At 47.9% G+C, this 17366-nt stretch overlaps 1 protein-coding gene across 5 annotated transcripts in view; it reads right to left on the bottom strand.

Annotated features, from left to right (window-relative positions):
- Positions 1-17366, bottom strand: part of ABCA1 (ATP binding cassette subfamily A member 1) — a 126710-nt gene that overhangs the window by 78555 nt on the left and 30789 nt on the right. For all 5 annotated transcript variants that reach the window (XR_012373529.1, XM_073876622.1, XM_025888383.2 and 2 more), the window contains exons 4-5: positions 15606-15747; positions 14150-14268 (exon numbers count right to left, since the gene is read on the bottom strand). Coding sequence is in view for 4 of the 5 variants with exons in the window: in XM_073876622.1 (XP_073732723.1) it covers positions 14150-14268; positions 15606-15747 (261 nt within the window). In the remaining variant the exon portion in view is untranslated. The remainder of the gene's footprint in view (positions 1-14149; positions 14269-15605; positions 15748-17366) is intronic.

Raw genomic sequence — 17366 nt, 5'->3', positions numbered from 1 at the left:
TGTGTTTTATCTCTGTACCCCTGTGCCCAGATCAAAGCCTTGCAAAGAATTACTGGTCATTAACAAAGAATGATGGCTAGATCATAAATACTAGAAGGTGAGATTAGGGCTGGGAAGATTTGAGAAATATCTCAGCACTATCACAGATTTTCTTTCAGTTGAGTAGGTCCAAGAAGGGCCCAGAGATATCAGGACAACTCCTGGGCTACACCCCAGGAGCAAACAGGATCCCTATATTATATTCCCAGGGATACAAAGTAACATCCAGGTGTTTACCCCAACAATAGCATCCAAGAAGGAAGGTAGGAAAGCTAGTGGCTTCAAGAGAAGCCTGACACTGACCGTTGTGGAACAATGGGAAAAACACCACAATGGGGGTCAGAAAAGCTGGGCTCTGTATCCATTCATCCGCCAGGACATTTCACCTAAGCTGTGCTCCACTGCCTTGCTTTGTAAAATAAGGGGTAAAATAAAGACATCTCTGAGCCCCGGATAGAACAGGATCCACACATGAGTTGACCCTCCTTGACCACATGGACCACAAATTCCTCCCGAGTGTGAAAAGCCAGAGCTGAACATGGGCACTGTGCTAGGGAACTTCACAACAGCCTCTTTGCACCATCGCATGATTGCTGAAGTGTGGGAGGCTGACCTAGGCTGCACTGGCAATGGGTCGAGGTCATGAGCAACACTCCTGAGACCAGCTAGGAGGCTCGGTGTGTTTATAAGACTCTTCTATTATGTCAACAGACTCTGAGGATGAGAACAGCTGGATGTGATCAAACTCAAACCGCCTCTCAGTAAGTCCCCTGGATGAGACAGAAGAACCAAGGGGCCGATTCAATAGTCAACAACCCTGGGCAGTGCACGTGCGCAGGGTGGAGAGGTCACTGGGTGGGGAAGCAGCAGGGCGGGTCAAAGATCCCTGGCTACAAAGAAGCCCATTCTGGTCACATGCGTACCACACATGTGGACCTAGATTCACACACCACCGCTGCCGCCAACCGCTAGAGCCAGCATGGACAGAGAAAGGCAATGTGGGGCAGTGCACTGGTTCTCAACCTTGGCTAGGATTACACTCAAATAGGTAGTGCTACAACAACCCCAATGCCCAGGGTACAAGCCCCAGCATCGAAGCAGAACTTTCGGAGCTGACACCCAGGTATCAGAATTTTATACAACGCGCCAGGTGACTGTAGCTGAGTTTGAGAAACAGTAGAGTGGTACAAAAATCAGGGATGTGGGGCCAGAAAAACCTAACTTTGATGTCAGATTCTGCTGTTTATTAACTGCAGCTTTGAGAAATGCATTTTGCCTTCCTGAGACCAACTTTTCTCACCTAAGAGGCAAGGATAACAATATCCCCACCTGCATGAATATCATGATCAACCGGCTCATGGTATATGCTCAATAAATGGTAATGATTTTGTGATTATCGAGAAGGGCTTCTTTCACTTAACTTTACCAAAGTACCGAAGTGAAGTGTAATGAGAAGGTAAGGACACAGTTCTTGCCCTCAAGGAACTTTCGAGGCTGATAAGGGAGATGAAGAAACGTCAATAAAGCAGAAGGAAGAATGAGGAAGACACGTCATGCAAGTGACCAAGATGAGGCTTGTCCGTAAATGCTTGCGGGGAGGGAGGAGAGTCAGGCTGAAGCCAAATTCTGGAAAAGGACAGACGGCCAAACGTCTCTTGAGGTTGTGGCTGGGGAGATCTCTCATGATGGCAGGCCCAGGACACCCTGTAGTTGTAGCACGGGGTACATACTAGGTGCCCATAAATGTTTTTCAATGAATAAATAAATCAACCAGATAAACACAGAGAAGATTCTTCAAAACCTAAGAGATTTGGGGAATAGAGTGGGAGAGGGAGGAGAAAGGAGTATAGTGGGGGCCAGAGTGGGGTGGCTTGGTACCTCTGGTCTCTGTTTTCTCCATTGTGTAGCTGGCAGGAAAATGAGTGGAGAAGCCAAGAATATGGAGGTCAGATGTCTGAAATGGCCCTTCTTCCCTTTGGCCTAATTCCTACCCCCCCCTTTTTTTTTTTAACGACCTGGCCCATGAGTCATCTCCTCCAGGAAGCCTGCCCGGACTTTCCCACCCTCAAGATGGGTTAGGTGGCTGTCCTTGTGCTCTAATAGCTTCCTCTGTTTCCCTCAAGCAGCACACGGATGGAGCTACAGTTGTCTGGGCACACATCTTCTTGCCAGAAGAAGAAAAGTGCCTTGAGGGGCATCTGGGGGGCTCAGTTGGTTAAGCATCTGACTCTCGGTTTCAGCTCAAGTCATGATCTCAGGGTCATGAGATGGAACCCCGTGTCAGGCTCCGTGTTCAGCATGGAGTCGGCTTGAGATCTCTCTCTCCCTCTGCTCCCCCTGCTCACATTCTCTCTAAAATAAATCTTTAAAAAAAAAAAAAAGGTGCCAGGACTTTGTCATTTCAAAGCACAGCAGTGCCTGCCACAGAGGAGGCACCAGAAGATCCGAATTCAAGTCCTGGCTTTGCTCTTTCCTAAGTGTGGAGCCATGAACCTTGCTTTTCCCCTTTTCTTAATCTTTCTGGGCTTCAGTTTCCTTGGACGTAAAATGGAGCTAATACCATTCACAAGTTGCTTTGAAAACCAAGATCAAGCCCAGGAAAGTACTCTTTCAGAGGGAAAGAGCTGATGGGCCTTGACAGTTTACACAGGTAACTGACAGGGTGTGTACATGCTTATCACGGAGCTGGACTGGTCGCTAAATTCAACGTGAGTCCCCGCTGCCCACAGAGAAGACCCAGACTGACTACCCAGCAAAAGGCCAAGCGAGCTTTCCTGCTGCAATCTCTCCAATATGGACCAATATAGTCCACCCACGGAACTCAGCCTCCTCGGTTGCACCTGGAGGAGCAAACGGTGGCCTCTCCATTTCCCGAGCGCCTTGCTTTGGATGTAGAAAGGTAGGGCAAAGGAAAGAAGGAAAAAAACTAAAGCCAAAAAAAACCCCAATTCAGGATCTTGGAGTCTAAAGAACAAAACAAGTGAAACGTGTGCCTGTGGGTTGAGGAAGAAGAGGGCAGATTCCTCAGTCTCTTGCCAATCCTCTGGGCCAGGTCTCACCGACCAAGCTAAGGAAAGACTTCCACAGCGGCCAGGGGAAAGGCCCCACACAGGGCAAGATGCTTTCTCAGCCACTTAGCGTGGCTTCCGCTCCTCTCCCGCCCAGCGGAGGACGGGGGGGGGGGGCAGGAAGGAGGGGGAGGGAAGCCCTCCACAGAGCTGGCTGGGGTTACTCTCGGTCAGTACCCTCCAGTCCCCAGCTCGAGTTTCAAGATCCCTGTAGTCTCTTTTGTTCAACATGAAAAGGAACCAGAGCAATCAGCTGCTTGAGAAGTGGGTGGAGGAGGCAAAGGAGAAAAAAAAAAGACTCGTAGAAAGCGAACACATCCATCCAAGGCCCAGACAGTCTTCTAAAAAGGACCCCAAGAGGGTCTCCCAGCCCTCACCCTGTCAAATGGGTAATGGCCTGGGGGGACCAGGGTGGATTTAACTAACTCCTGGCTTTACTCAGCTGAAGCTTGTCCGGCCGTACAAACAAAACCTTTAAACATTTCTCTGCTACAAAAGGGCTAGTAACAAACACACTCAGGTGGTTTTTTTTGTTGTTAGGGTTTTTCTTTTTTTCCTGATGTTAGGGCTCTACTTTCTTGGATTTCTTTACTACAGTGAGGGCTTGCTGAGGGGATACGTAGGCATAACCAGTCTCAGGTTCTGGAGTCTGGCTCACCCGGTTCAAACCTCAGTTCCAGAATTTTCCAGTCATGTGGCCTTGGAGAGATCACTACGCTCTCTGAGCCTCCAGTTTTCCAGAAATGGAGGTTTACCTTTACTAGGAGTCTGGGTTATTTCCAACAAGTTCAAAACAAATGTTGATAAACTCATAGATGACAATTATGTGAAGTGGTCCCAAGAGAAACCAGATTATTTAGGGTTATGCTCCCTGAACCCTTTGCGGCAAGTACCAGGGAAGCCAGAGTCTTCTCCTGAGACCAACGGAAGTACTCTAAGCTTATGAAACACATAGGGTTAGCTTGCATTAATTCAACAAACTACAGAATGGCTACTGAACCCAGAACACTAGTACTGTGGTTCAAAGGAGCAATATTTCTCAGTGCTCCTTGAAGGCAGGAGCCTGTAACAAACAAGATGCTATATGAAGACATGATCCATGTCCTTGCCAAGAGGAGATGGAGTGGGATGAGGTGGGCAGACCTGTGAGCCTCCAGCCCTGTCTGCAACTCCACAAGCAGTCATCGTTAAAATCAGGGGGTGGAGAGTGACACCTACTTTCTACTTCACCTGGACATCTACAGTAGCAGACCCATGTCTTACTGAGAAGTGGGCAAGGTGGGCTGTTGGCTGCTGCTGGAATGAGGACTAATGTCAGCTGATAAGAACCTGAATGGCAACCAGGTCCCCAAAGAATGAGTGGAGGCAGTGGCCCCAGGGGGAAAGGGTGATGGGTTCACACTGGCCAGGAGCACTCCTAATGCAGTCAGGGTGACAGGCAGTCCGGCTGGCTTTGGCAGCCCGGCAGGAAATGAAGGTAACAAGAGATGAAAGGTAACGGAGGTCACGTTGGCCCACATGAATTCTGGACCTGAAGAGAAAGAGAGGAAGAGATGAGGAGCCAGCATTAGACAAAGCAAGGAAAGAGCTGAAAGCGCTGTTCATGGAGAATGCTTTGTGAAGGCCAGGGAGGTGGGAAGGTGTGAGGAGATGCCTGGAAAAGACAAAGAACGAGGAGAAGGAAAGAGGCCAAAAGTATGAAGAAGCACACAGAGTCCAGAACAGGGAAGACTGTACCAAAGAGAAAGGGCGGAGAGAAAAAGAGCTGGGAAAAAAGAAGAGAGTCTGAGGCATCAGTCCTCACTGATGAGCTGGTCTCCTACTGAAAACGCAACCAGACACACCTAACGTGAGGCAGTGTGGGATCGGAACTAGCCCCAGGACCTCGAGAGCTCTAGGAACACAGGAGAGGAAAGGAAGATGAGTTTAAGATGAGGTAGGGGCTGAAAAGGGATTCTTTCCAGGGCTGAACTAAAGGAATAACTTAATATATATAATGTATAAATAACTTAGTTTTCCCTTACTTTCAAAACAAAATGTACCAAGATAGGGACAAAGTAGTGATTTGTGGGCAGAGGAAGGTGATTAGCATTTACAGAGCATCAGACTCGTTATATGTACTCTTTTTCTAGAATGCCTAAAACAAGCTTACGAGAAATGTCGGAGTCCCATTTTTCAAATGTGGAAACAGACTGAGAGGTGTTAATACCCTGCTCAAGGTCACAGAGCAAGCAAGTGGTAAATGTGAATTTAATCAGCTCTGGCTAAAAAGCTTTGGCTCTTTCTACTTTATGGGGAATTCAATGAATCACTTCACTCTTTAAAAAATCACTTCATCACATTTTTGGCATCAAAATATGGATGATGCCACCCATGCTTCCTGGTATTGGAATAAGGCAACATGGCAGCATGGTATGGCGGAAAAAAGCTAAGCCTCGGGGTCACAGACCCAGATTCAATTCACAGCTTTATTCTGTGACCCTAGGCAACAGACATAGCCCTTTTGAGCCTGTTTCCTCGTCAGTAAAATATTGATAATATCAACCTGCTAATGCCACTATAAGCCTTCAATGTAACAATATATCAAAATGTAAAATAGCATCATTACTTGCTGCAACTTCATCTGTTCAGTGAGGTGTCACTCCAAGATCGTCTTTTGTGCCTCAATGCAACAGTGATGAGAGGGCAAAAGATGGGAGGCTTTCAACTAGAAACACACTGGACTCCCAAATTGTTCTTTGCCACCCACGGGGTAAATAAATCTTTGGAAAAGCGAGACACATGAAACACTGTTCTTCAAACACTGTTCTTGATGTTAACAATTCAACTTTTTAAAGGCAGTCTACTGTTGTGGGGTACATGCTGTCCTGTAATTGAGTGTAATTGTGTTTTCTATTATTTTTTTAAAGATTTTATTTACTCATTTGACAGAGAGAGACACAGCGAGAGCAGGAACACAAGCAGGGGGAGCGGGAGAGGGAGAAGCAGGCTTCCCGCAGAGCAGGGAGCCCGATGCGGGGCTCGATCCCAGGACCCTGGGATCACGACCCGAGCCAAAGGCAGACGCTTAACGACTGAGCTACCCAGGCGCCCTGTGTTTTCTATTCTTGTCTGGGTAAAGTTGACCTCTGATTCAGTTTAGTTCAAGTAATATTTCAACATAGCTGTGCAGCACTGCATCTACCTGATTACAGCCTACCTGGGGCCAGACCCCTACCCTGGATGGAAACCAGCGGCCTGGGCTCCAGGACACAGCCTAGCTGTGACATGTCTGGGAAAACTTCCTCACGGTAGGTTGAAAAGTTTCAAAATACGAAACTCCAGGCCCTAGATCAGAGCTTTCAACAAGTGCATGCAGAACGTGAACTGCAATCACGCAAAGATTTCAAGAAATTTCCAGTCTGATGATATAAATGTTGACACATATGTCATCAGATCTCCCCAAAAGATGACTCACAGGAGGCCCACAAGGACAGAAAACAAAGTTTGGGGCTGCGGCCTTAACTTTGGTGGCTGTCCATAATGGAAAGAAGGGGTTCGGGCAGAGAAGGAGAAATGGCTGTGAGTCACAGGATCTTCTTTCTAGAGAGGACTTGGGGAACGTTCCACCCATGCCTGTTCCGCAATGAAGCTGGGAAGTGAAGGAAGTCTGGTATTTCTCCCAGAAGCCCTCTTGTCTCTTTGCTGATGCCAGCCATCCATACTCCATTACCCAGTGACCTTGGGGAAGTTTCTGGCTACCGTCGGCTGCTCTCTGTAGGATGCAGTAACGGCAGAGTGTGAAAGACTGAAGGTCCAGCCTTCTTCCTCCCTTCACCAGCTGTGCTGCTTTAGGCAAGTTACTTAGCCTCTCTGAACTTCAGCTCCTTCTTGTGCATAAAAAGGAACAAAATCCCCTATCTCACATGGTAGGCAGTGAACTAAAGTACAAGCCTGGTGCCTCTTATGTGCCAAGCACTGCACTGAATGCTTTACCCGTATTAGCTCGTTGGTATCTCCATTTTGAGGAAACTAGAGACAGAGATGTTATGGAATTATCCAAGGTCACATAGGTGAGAAGCATAAAAGCCAGGATTTGAACCAAGGCTGCCAAGTGTTCTCTTAGCGCTAAATTATACTGCTCAGTGGATGTTTACTGGATGTTTGCTCAACTCCCTGCTACCTTGCCGTGTCACCAAAGCCTGCCCTGCCCTTGGGGGATCAGGTTTGCTTGCCTTTCAAAGATCAGAGCGGAATCAAAGGTCCACACGGTGAGTTCGCAGTATTACCAGTAAATCCAACAGTCAAAAAGTAAGGACCCTTTTCCCTAAGTAAAAATCCAGCATAACCCTGAGGACTTAATTCACATAAGTCTTACATCAGAAAGGCCAAACAAACCAGATTTGTCCCATGAACATACAGAAAATGGCAGCTATGGCACTGACATACAAAAGGTAGCTGAAGGGACGGAGAAGCTCCAGACCCAGGTCGGGATGTGGGGGTGCATGCAGCGCTGCCCTAGATCTCTCCTCCACGCCTGCTGCCTTCCAACCCTCCATCTCCATGATGTGGCATGTCTTCCAAAGTGACAACTCCAGCCCAGTGACAAAATGCCCAAAGTTCTTCCTTGTTCTTTCCTAGAAAAGTTCTCCTAAGCTTCAGAGGGCTCTACATCCCGGACTGAAGGCATTTCCGAAGCCCCTGGACCAGGCGCAGTGGGGGGGCCAGTTATAACCCTAGTCCTCACTGGGAGGTGCTGAGATAGGTCCTCCAGGCCACAGCAAAGAGCCACATAGGCCATGCACTACCCAACTTCAGGGAGCGTAATTCTCAGGGGGAGTGCCATTCACGTGGATGGTGGGGTACATGGCATCCACAGATATGTGTAACTTGCCAGTCCTACTTATATAGCTTGAAAGCCATCTCTCAACTGTCCCACCTACCTGGCCTGGCCTGATTCAGCAGGTCCAGAAGATGATCTTCTGAAGTCCCAAAGAACACCCACTCAGCTTCCATTAAAAAGGATTAGGGTGGCTGTAATTTGGAACAGGGCCTGACACCTGGAGAGCTAAGATCTTGGCTAAGGATGGAAGTTGCTGAGTCCCTTACATGGGGGAGACTGGGGATCTGGCATCCAGCCACACCACAGAACGCCCCCGTAATCCTATCCATTGGGCCAGGTCAGAGCTGATAAAGACAGAGAACTTCCACAGCACCTCCACAAGCAGAGGAATTGTCCCAGAGCAGCATAAGCAATGGCAAGGCTGAGGGAGCAGCCATGGGATACAGCGGTGGACAAGAGCCTAATTAACTGTGCAAATGAGGGATAGTGGGGGAGTTGGGAACTTCTTATAGGGGATGTGAGGATGGCTCACCCAGGAAGGCAAGAAGCCTCCGCCCCCACGATGGGCATTTCCCAACTTCCAGCCAAGCAGGAAGTGCTGACCTCGCTTGGCGTAAACTCAAGAGGAACCTGGGCCCATGGTGCCATTTAGAGATGAGAATCTGTAGCGGAAACTCCAGGATCTGGGGAAGGAACGAGGCATTGGGGTAAAGTGGATGTATGAACAGTAATGTTCAGCAGGAAGCCAGCTAAAGAGCCTGGTGGGTAGCACTAAGCGATACGTTTAAACGGCTGAAAAGGAAACAAGTAGAAAAGACAAAGCAGAAAGCAAAGGGACATCTTCTCTAGCTCAGTCCTGATCTGAGTGACACCAGGCCCACTGGGGAGGCCTTGGCTCTGGCCCGTCGGCTAGTCACCCCATGTGAACCTGCCGGATTCACCAGAGAGGGGCAGGTGGGCTGGTGTAGTGACAGCGCCTGAGGGAAGGGCCAAGAGGGAGGCTAACGAACATGGCACTTCTTCCTGTCTCCCCAGGGCCTCTGGCAAGAGCAGGTACAGCTCTGCGAGGCCTGAGGCTGACACAATTTGGGAGTCTCTCTTTATAAAAAAGAATATTTTTTTAAAAATCCTGCTTTGACACTTTCTGATAGCTAAGATCTCTACCAGGGCCTTCAAAGGGGCCGAGGAGAGCGAACCTTCTTTAGCTTCTCAGTAAATCTACTTCCGGCCTCCAGGTTCAGAGCAGCACCTGTAACGTTCTGGAATGTGAACCCTGTGGAAGAAAGCAAGCTGAGACTGTACAAAGAACTTCTGTCGTCATTATTCAGCCCAATTGACTTGGGTTCACACGAGGGAATCAACTAGAAAATTACATGTGCTGGGATTTCATACCTTTCAAAGCGCTTTCACTTGACCCTTAAAATATTCTGTGGAGGAGAAAGGGCAGGTAATTTTCTCTCACTTTTATTCCACAAAGATCCCCCAATTGCTTACCATATGCCTGCTAATGCTTGGGGGAGAGCCATGAACAAGGCCCCGTCCTGCCTTCGAGAACTGCAGTCTGGGGGATAGCCCACATCACTGCTTAGTCCCAGGTGATCGCCCCTTCCAAGTACTGACCAAGTTTCCAAGATGAAACATTTTCAGGTTGTTTTGCCAAAGTCCCAATTTCAAGGCAAGGAAAGTCAAGGCCCAGAGAGGTCGAACAAGTTGGTAAAACCAAACAGTCAGCCAGGAACAGAAGGGGAGATGAGCCAACTCAGATTTATTATGTGTCAACTATATGCTGTACCCCCGCAATTAGCCATCCCCACAGATGTCATCTGATCTAATGTTCAATGACCCTTGGGTAATCTCTATTTTCTAGGTAAACTGAGGGTCAGAGATAATCTAAACATGCTCAAGGTTCACAGATAATGAGGGGTAGAGCCTGAATTTGTTCCCAAAACAAATCTTAACACAAAGCCCCAAATTCTTTCTCTTATACCAGCATTTTCCAATTTTCCATCATTTACAAACTGCTGTCGCAAGTTTTACCATATGCACAGAAAACAACGTATTCTGTAACTTAACTTTTTCTATTTAACATCCTCCTAAGCAATAATACCCATGAAGTTGCAATTTGATAGAGTTAAAAGTTGTCGTCTGTATACTGCTTGAAATAATCTCAGATACTACATCAAACTCACTCAGAGAAACATGCATCCTTGCCAGTCTGCACCTCAGAGACAGAATCTAAACCTGTCTCTCTTTCTATAGTTCCTGAGAATTTGTGCAATTTTTATATTTCTGCTGTGTTGCAGTCACAATGGGGACTTATGAAGAAGGAATGCTCCTCACGTGGACTCCCAAACATTAACTTAACCTCTGCTCAACCTATGTGGTTATAGGTTTAGGAAGAAAACAGTAAAATGTCCAGAGCGTTCCAGTGATGAGAAAATAGGGCAAGGCCCCTCTGTAAGGCTTCCTAGGTGGGTTTCTAATTAGGACGGTTTCAAGAATAATTAGACTTGTCTGTGATTTAATTCTCAAAACTAGTGGCCTTCTCAGTTGAAGGATTCCCAGAACAGCATAAGACAGCACTGTAGAAAGAGAATTTCATGAAGCAACATTTAGCTGTCCTCCATTCCTAGAATAACCTTCTGGTGGCGGTGCAAACTTGCAAAAGTCCCTCCCCCTTCTGGATCAGGTTATTTTCTAGAAAAGAAGTTCCATATGAACCGGGGACATTTTGTTTTGTACACCTCTGTGTCCCAGCACCTAGAACACTGGTTGGCACATAACAGGTTCAATAAATATTGGCTGAATGAGTGAATGAGTCAACCCATTTATCTATAAATGACCTAAAAGATCTCTAAGGTCTCATCCAATAAGTAGAAATAAAATGATGCTCCAGTCCAGGAAACCATGGAATTAGAAGATAGTACCTAAGTACAGAACCCCCATATCCACAAATTATCTGTGGATAGTCTAACGAATCTAAGTTGAAAAAAATAACAAGTCTTCCAACTAGATCACAGGCCAGGGGCCCAGCAATGATGACACCATAGGCTGGTGAATCTGTAAGAGCCTGAGTAGTAGTAGTCCAAAGGGATTATTAGTCTCCAATGGACTGATCGAAACCTCCAGCCTTAGGCCACAGTTATTAATGACTTGGATGAGAACAAAGAGAGCTTGTTACTGAATTCCTACGTGACAGCAAACAGTAAGAAGCAGCAAATATACACATGGCAAAATCAGAAACTACAATGGTTTGGGTAGGACAAAATGACATAGGGAGTTTAAAAATGTAAAACAGAAAGGAAATAGATGTTTTCCCTTTTGGCCAACAGCGTGATTAAGAAATGGAGAACAAGTAACTTGCAATACTGTGTATTTAAAAGACTGCAATATTGGTTGACTACATGCAGAGTAGGAGTCCACAGTGTGACGTGGATGCCAAAAAGTCCAATGTAATCTCATATTGCATTAACAGAAATAGAGTGCTCACAACACGGGAGACAAAAATCCCCCTCTACTCCATGCTGGAATACCATTGCAATTTCTGATAAACTTCAAGGAAGACAGTATAATGATTAACATAATAAAAAAAGTGGAAAAAAAACTTCAAGGAAGACATAAACACACTGAAACACAACCAGAGGAGAGGCAGAAATCAGGGAGGAAAAAATATTCCAGAAGAGGAACGGAGGACGTTTAGCCTAGAAAAATCAAAGACTTAAGGAAGGGGGAAAAAAACACACAAGAGCTGTCTTTAAATATTTCAAGGGAAATCGAATTAGCCTCATCGACTGGAAGGTATAGCAGGGTAGTGAGTATGTTCTGCTAATTAGAGCTCTTACTACCCAAAATGAGCTGCCACGTGAGAGGTAGGTCTCATCATAGAAGTGGGTGTGTAGAAGGGAAGGCTGACGAGGGCAAGGATCCTTCCAATCCTGACAGTGATCGTATAAGAGGGCTAAGCCCATCATCATACTGTGAGTAGGGCTGTCAGTGCAGATAAACACAGGTCTCTAGGTCAGGATCTACACTGACATACCCCAGCCTTGGATTCTCTCTGAAATCTAGAGTGCTATTCAAATTTGGCAAAAAGTGACTGATTTTGCCTAGAAGAAGCAACATTTCTGCGCATTTCCCTCCAGTCCAAGGCCTGGCTTAGTGATGCAAGATAGGCAAAGAAAGGTGGGACCAATCTAGAAGGAACTGCAGGGTAGACAAGGGAACGGACTGGGTGAATGGCGAGATGAGTAATAAGCATTGATATAATACAATCAAAATCAGAGGAGATCATCTCTTCAGAGCTTTGCAGATAAAGGTTTTTTGGACAGATAAGGTTTGTCTTCTCTTTTCCACCCTACCTCATGTCTCCGGTTGCTCAAAGAAGAAAAATGGTTCTGTGTCTAAGGAAGCCCCCACTAAGATCTGAAACTCAGCCCCATCTGTTAGTCTGTTTCCCCAGCCATGAAGCTGAGAGGCGGAAGAGGAAGGCCAGGTGCTCAGAAATGCCTCACTGACACCTAAGAATTAGAGTGGCTCCCATTTATTGAACATCTATTATGCGTCAGACACTGTGTCAGGTCTGACATTTTACGTTGCAGGTTACCTATTATTTTACAGCTGAAGAAATTAAGGCTCAGAGAGGTTAAATGGTTTGGCTAAGATGTCACCACTTCAAAATAATCACAGCTCCTATTCACTAAGTACTTCCTCTGTGTCTGGGGCTGTTTTTAAGCAATTACGTGTGTTATCTCATCTATTCCTCATGACAATCCTACGAGATAGGTTCTCCTATTGTCCCCATTCCACAGATGAGAAGAATAGCCTCAAGGGGCCTAAATGACTTATTCACAAAGTCACAAAGCTACAAGTAATATACCCTAGCACTCTTTCCTATGGGCCACACTGAGTCTCTGTAGCAGAAGAAATAACCCGAGCTCTGCCTCTGGTCTGCCAGGCAGGGGCCCTCCAGCAGATCAGAAAGGACGGAGACTTCGATTGGTGGCTGTGACCCCTAGGTCCTACCCTGGGACAGAGATGCGTGTGCAAGGTCAGGGGCTTACAGGGCAAGGAAAGAGCACCCAGAGGGCCCGGCCGGGCAGCCCAGAGTGGTCCAGCCAGGAGCTCATCGCAGCTGACCCAGGAACCCATGCATGGCCACGCCGCTCTCCGAGCGGAAGTGACCCCTGCTCCCTGCCACTCGCACACGACTCCCTGGGCCATCGGGCCCCATGCTGCTCACTGCCTCTTCTCTTGCCCAGGGAAAGGGCCGTTCTGTCTTCCCAAGAAAATGCTCCAAGTCTGGTGGAAACTCTAGCACTTCACACCACTTCTTCTTTTGCCAAGTGGGTCACAAACCGGGAGGCTTTTCAGCAGAAGCTGACCCTCCCCATCCCTCCTAAAACACCAAACCAAGTAAAAGGTACTTTCCTGGAGGGGGCGGTGGCAGCAGTTGGCCCGTGATGGGGAGTAATTTATGACTGACATTGTTTAGAACCACCGGTACATGGTGAAGACAAAAAGCAGACCCACTCTTAGTCAGCTTCATTACTACTTTTAAATTCTCTACAGACCAGGCACGCCATGACTGCCTGCACCCAGGAGACTGTCCCCCTGGTAGGCCACTGCCTGGCAGGCTGCTCCATGACTTCTGCAGCCCGTGCCTGCTCCTCAGATACTTCCTAAGTGGCCGGCAAGAAGCTCCCCGGGCACTTACCAGATCAGAGATGAAAACTTCACTTAAAAAGATCAGACGTCAAGCGCCCCTCAGACGAAATCAAATGACTAGGCAGAAGATGAGCTGCATTTCCCTTTTAGAAATAAAGGCTTAACTTTCACCTATCCATATCAAGTTGCAACTTTAATCACTCTTATGCGTAATCATCCCCTGTGTATAAATTGGCCCATTCGCAGCAACCATACGGGCAACTCCAAAAAAAACGGGGTTGGCAGCAACCTGCACCCCCCAATTGTCCTAATGCGGGGCCTGTGCCATTCCTCTCTGGTGATTTTTCTTCTGTCTCCCTGGAGGAGGCTGGCACATTCACTGTCTTCCCAGTTTCTTCTCAAACACCTGCAGAGAGGCCACACAGGCCAGCCGCTGAGGAGGAAAGCTCCCCAGGAAAGTGCTGAAGGAACAAGTAGCAGGCCACCTGGGCTGCCGTCTCACCCCGTGCAGGCCGATTTCCAGTCATGAACCAATGCACAGAAGGCGTCTGCTTACCTGAACTGGAATGCTCTATCTGCTGCAACGTCCTCAGAACTTGGTGTATGTCCTTCATGCTGGTATCTTTCTGGCTGTACAGAAGAAGCCGCCGAGCATCTGAGAACAGGCGAGACACGCTGCAGGGGGTGCAAGAAAAGAAGAAAAGCCCTGGTTAGACCAGCTGCCTCTCTGGCTTGAAGAAAGTACCTGCCAGGAAAACATGCCCCCGCCTGGCTGCCCGGTGTTCCATGGGCCAGCCCTGGTCCACTCCCATTGCTCGCCACAGCCAGCAGCACCAATAGCCTACACTCCTTCCCATCCACCCGCCATCCCTGCCCCGAATGCTCTTCCCGGGTGTCCACACAACCAAATCTTACCACCTTTCAAGGCCCAGCCCACGTGCCTCCTCTCCAGGAAGGCCTCACACCCACCCATCCACCCCCACACACACACACATCCAGGACCAACTTATCCATGAGACACAGAAGCACAGTGCCTAGGGCCCAGGATGCTCTAAGGGGTCCACAAAAATTTTTAATGTCTTTTAAAATCAGAATTTAAAAAAATGAAATTCAGAAATTCAGGATGAATATATATGATAATGAATCCAACCTGGATTATAGTCATCTTTACACCAACACAGTTATCAAATAAAATTTTTAATATTTCTGCGTACAAGGAGGGGTCCCTAAAAGCTACAAAGCCTAAGGTCCATGGATGTTATAATGTGGCCCCGTCTGGCCCGGCTGCAGCTTCCTCGGAACTGTCCTGATACATCTCCTACAGTCCTTTGTCCACTCGAACTCATGCCATGGTTCTGTGCATTCCAAGAATCTTCAATGGCTCATTCAGCTAACACTTATTAAGTCCATATTTATGTCCAGTATTGAAGCCAGGAGCCAGAAGACAAAAGCAAAGGAAGCAAAATCCTGGCCCTCGGGGAACTCACACTGGGGAAGAGAGAGACCTGCAGACACTGGGACACCGCAGTATGACAGGGCAGTGACAGAGTCAGAATGAATCTGGAAGCAAAGGAACAAACTCGCCCAGCCCAGGCAGTGAGCTCCTTGAGGGCAGGCCCCCTCCCGTGCATATCTCTGTACCACCTCCCCCAGCGTCTAGACCAGCCCCTTCAAATGCACAGGAAATGTTGCTAAGTGAGTAAGGCTAATGAATGCACAGAGCTGACATGCTGTGTCTCCCCCTCCCCTACTTACTGACCAGTTTTTGGAAGAATGGCCCCCAACCACAGGACCCTCATTGTCGTAAGAGCTGCATATTGTTACTCCTAAAATGCACCAAAGTAAGATCCCACAGTCTTCAATCCTGGCAGCAATTCTCCCTGCCCTTGTTCTTCAAACCTTTACAAAAGCAACCTCACTCAAATTCAACCATTCAAAATTCTCCAGAGGTTGAGAAGGGAAGAAGAGTATTAACTGACAAGTTTGGAAAGAAAACCCAATATAGTACTTACATGGATTTGTTAAAGTTTCCAACAACCCCAGGGGCCTCACCAGGAGTCGGGTAACGGAAACAGGGGTTATTGGCATTACAGATAATCCCCTGAACCCAAGGAAGCGTTCCTGCAGAGGGCATGGCTTTGTTTGGAAAGTGGCCTATGAAATCAAGAAGAAGAAAAACACAAAGAGGAACATTAATTCTCTGAGGCAATTTTGGGGACTCGACAGGAACTTTATCTCTTTCGCGTCCACCCATACACTGCTCCATCCCAAATGTGTGTGTCCCATCCCTCACACCCGACACCTGCCACCTCTGGACTGATCCCAGTCTCAGCTGGAAACTTGGCATCAGACAGCAGTTCTTCATCTACCTGCATCATCGGTAGAGAGGGGTTCATGACCTCAGCCGTGGGGAAGTGACGAGAGGGGCAGAATGGACCACACACAGAAAGTGCCTGACGACCCTTCCTTCACCTTCCACTGCCTGCCTCACCTGCCAGAGATATGGAGGGCCCTGGGAATGGCCGGATCCAATTCCTTCAGGCTCTAAGGAGACCATAGCGAGATGAAGTGGCAGGTGGAGAATGCTCAAGGAGGGGCGCCTGGGTGGCTCAGTCGTTAAGTGTCTGCCTTCGGCTCAGGTCATGATCCCGGGGTCCTGGGATCGAGCCCCGCATCGGGCTCCCTGCTCGGCGGGGAGCCTGCTTCTCCCTCTGCCTCTGTCCCTCCCCTCCACTCATTCTCTCTCTCTCAAATAAAGAAATAAAATCTTAAAAAAAAAAAAAATGCTCAAAGAGTCAGTGGGCAGGACTGGGAGTGGAACCCACATTTCCGTGATCCCAATCCACGTTCCTTCCCTTATATCTGAGGCTTCCCTTGTGCTCTCTCTCTTCTCAGTCCCCTTGGGTACTGTCCTTTGTTGGCCAAACATGTTAGTTTCTCCTCCTCTGCCAGCTCATAAGCTCCTCAAAGGCACATAATAAACACGCTAACTTGGGGTCAGATGTCATCTGTGAAGCTACCTTTGCTGTCAGTGTTGTTCTGTCGCTCATCCACACTACGAGCCCCATCCCATAGGTCACGTCCTCACCCTCCTTTCCCTTCACTACGGAGGAGCTGCGGACAAACAGCAGGTTTGGGGGTCCTTGGGCGGGTCCTAGGTGTCAGAGGCACACCTTGGTTGTAGTAGGCAGCCACACGGGCCACTGATGAAGATCAAGATAAATGTGCCCTGGGACCAGGGGTTTTAGCCGAAGAACCAAGCATGTGTGAATTCCTTTGGACAGAAAGGCCATGGCTCCAGCTTTCATCACATTCTCAGGGTTACCTGTGACCCTAAGAGAGTTAACAACCATTAAAAACAATGGCTCTAAGTGACAAAGGGCTGTGTAGCTTTACAGGGGTTGGGGTCAGACCTATGGGGATTCATATCCAGTCCCCACAACTTGCTAAGTAGCAACTTCGGCCAAGTTACCCAACCCCTACGTCAGTTTCCTCGTGTGACAGAAATACAGTGGACTCCAGAGAGCTGCAGTGAGTGGTGCGTGAGTTCTTACAGGGAGAGCCTGGCCCAGGGCAAAGGCCCAGAGAGCGAGCCTGTCAGGACTGCTGCAGCACTCTGGTTGTGAGCCTACGACAGTACTCATTCCACCACTGTCCAGCCAGAAATACTCCTTCCACCCCACAGCTACGACCTTCCTCCAGAGCAGGAATCCTGTTTCATTCACTTACTTTTTTTCATGCACATATGCTAACAGAGTCTCCCCAGAAGGTAA

Source organism: Callorhinus ursinus, unplaced genomic scaffold (assembly GCF_003265705.2).
Source record: "Callorhinus ursinus isolate GAN/ISIS: 27379988/994484 unplaced genomic scaffold, GSC_fseal_2.0 scaffold24, whole genome shotgun sequence".
Taxonomy (NCBI): domain Eukaryota; kingdom Metazoa; phylum Chordata; class Mammalia; order Carnivora; family Otariidae; genus Callorhinus; species Callorhinus ursinus.
The sequence above is the reverse complement of the archived record's forward strand: the minus strand, read 5'-3'. Positions and strand labels throughout refer to the sequence as shown.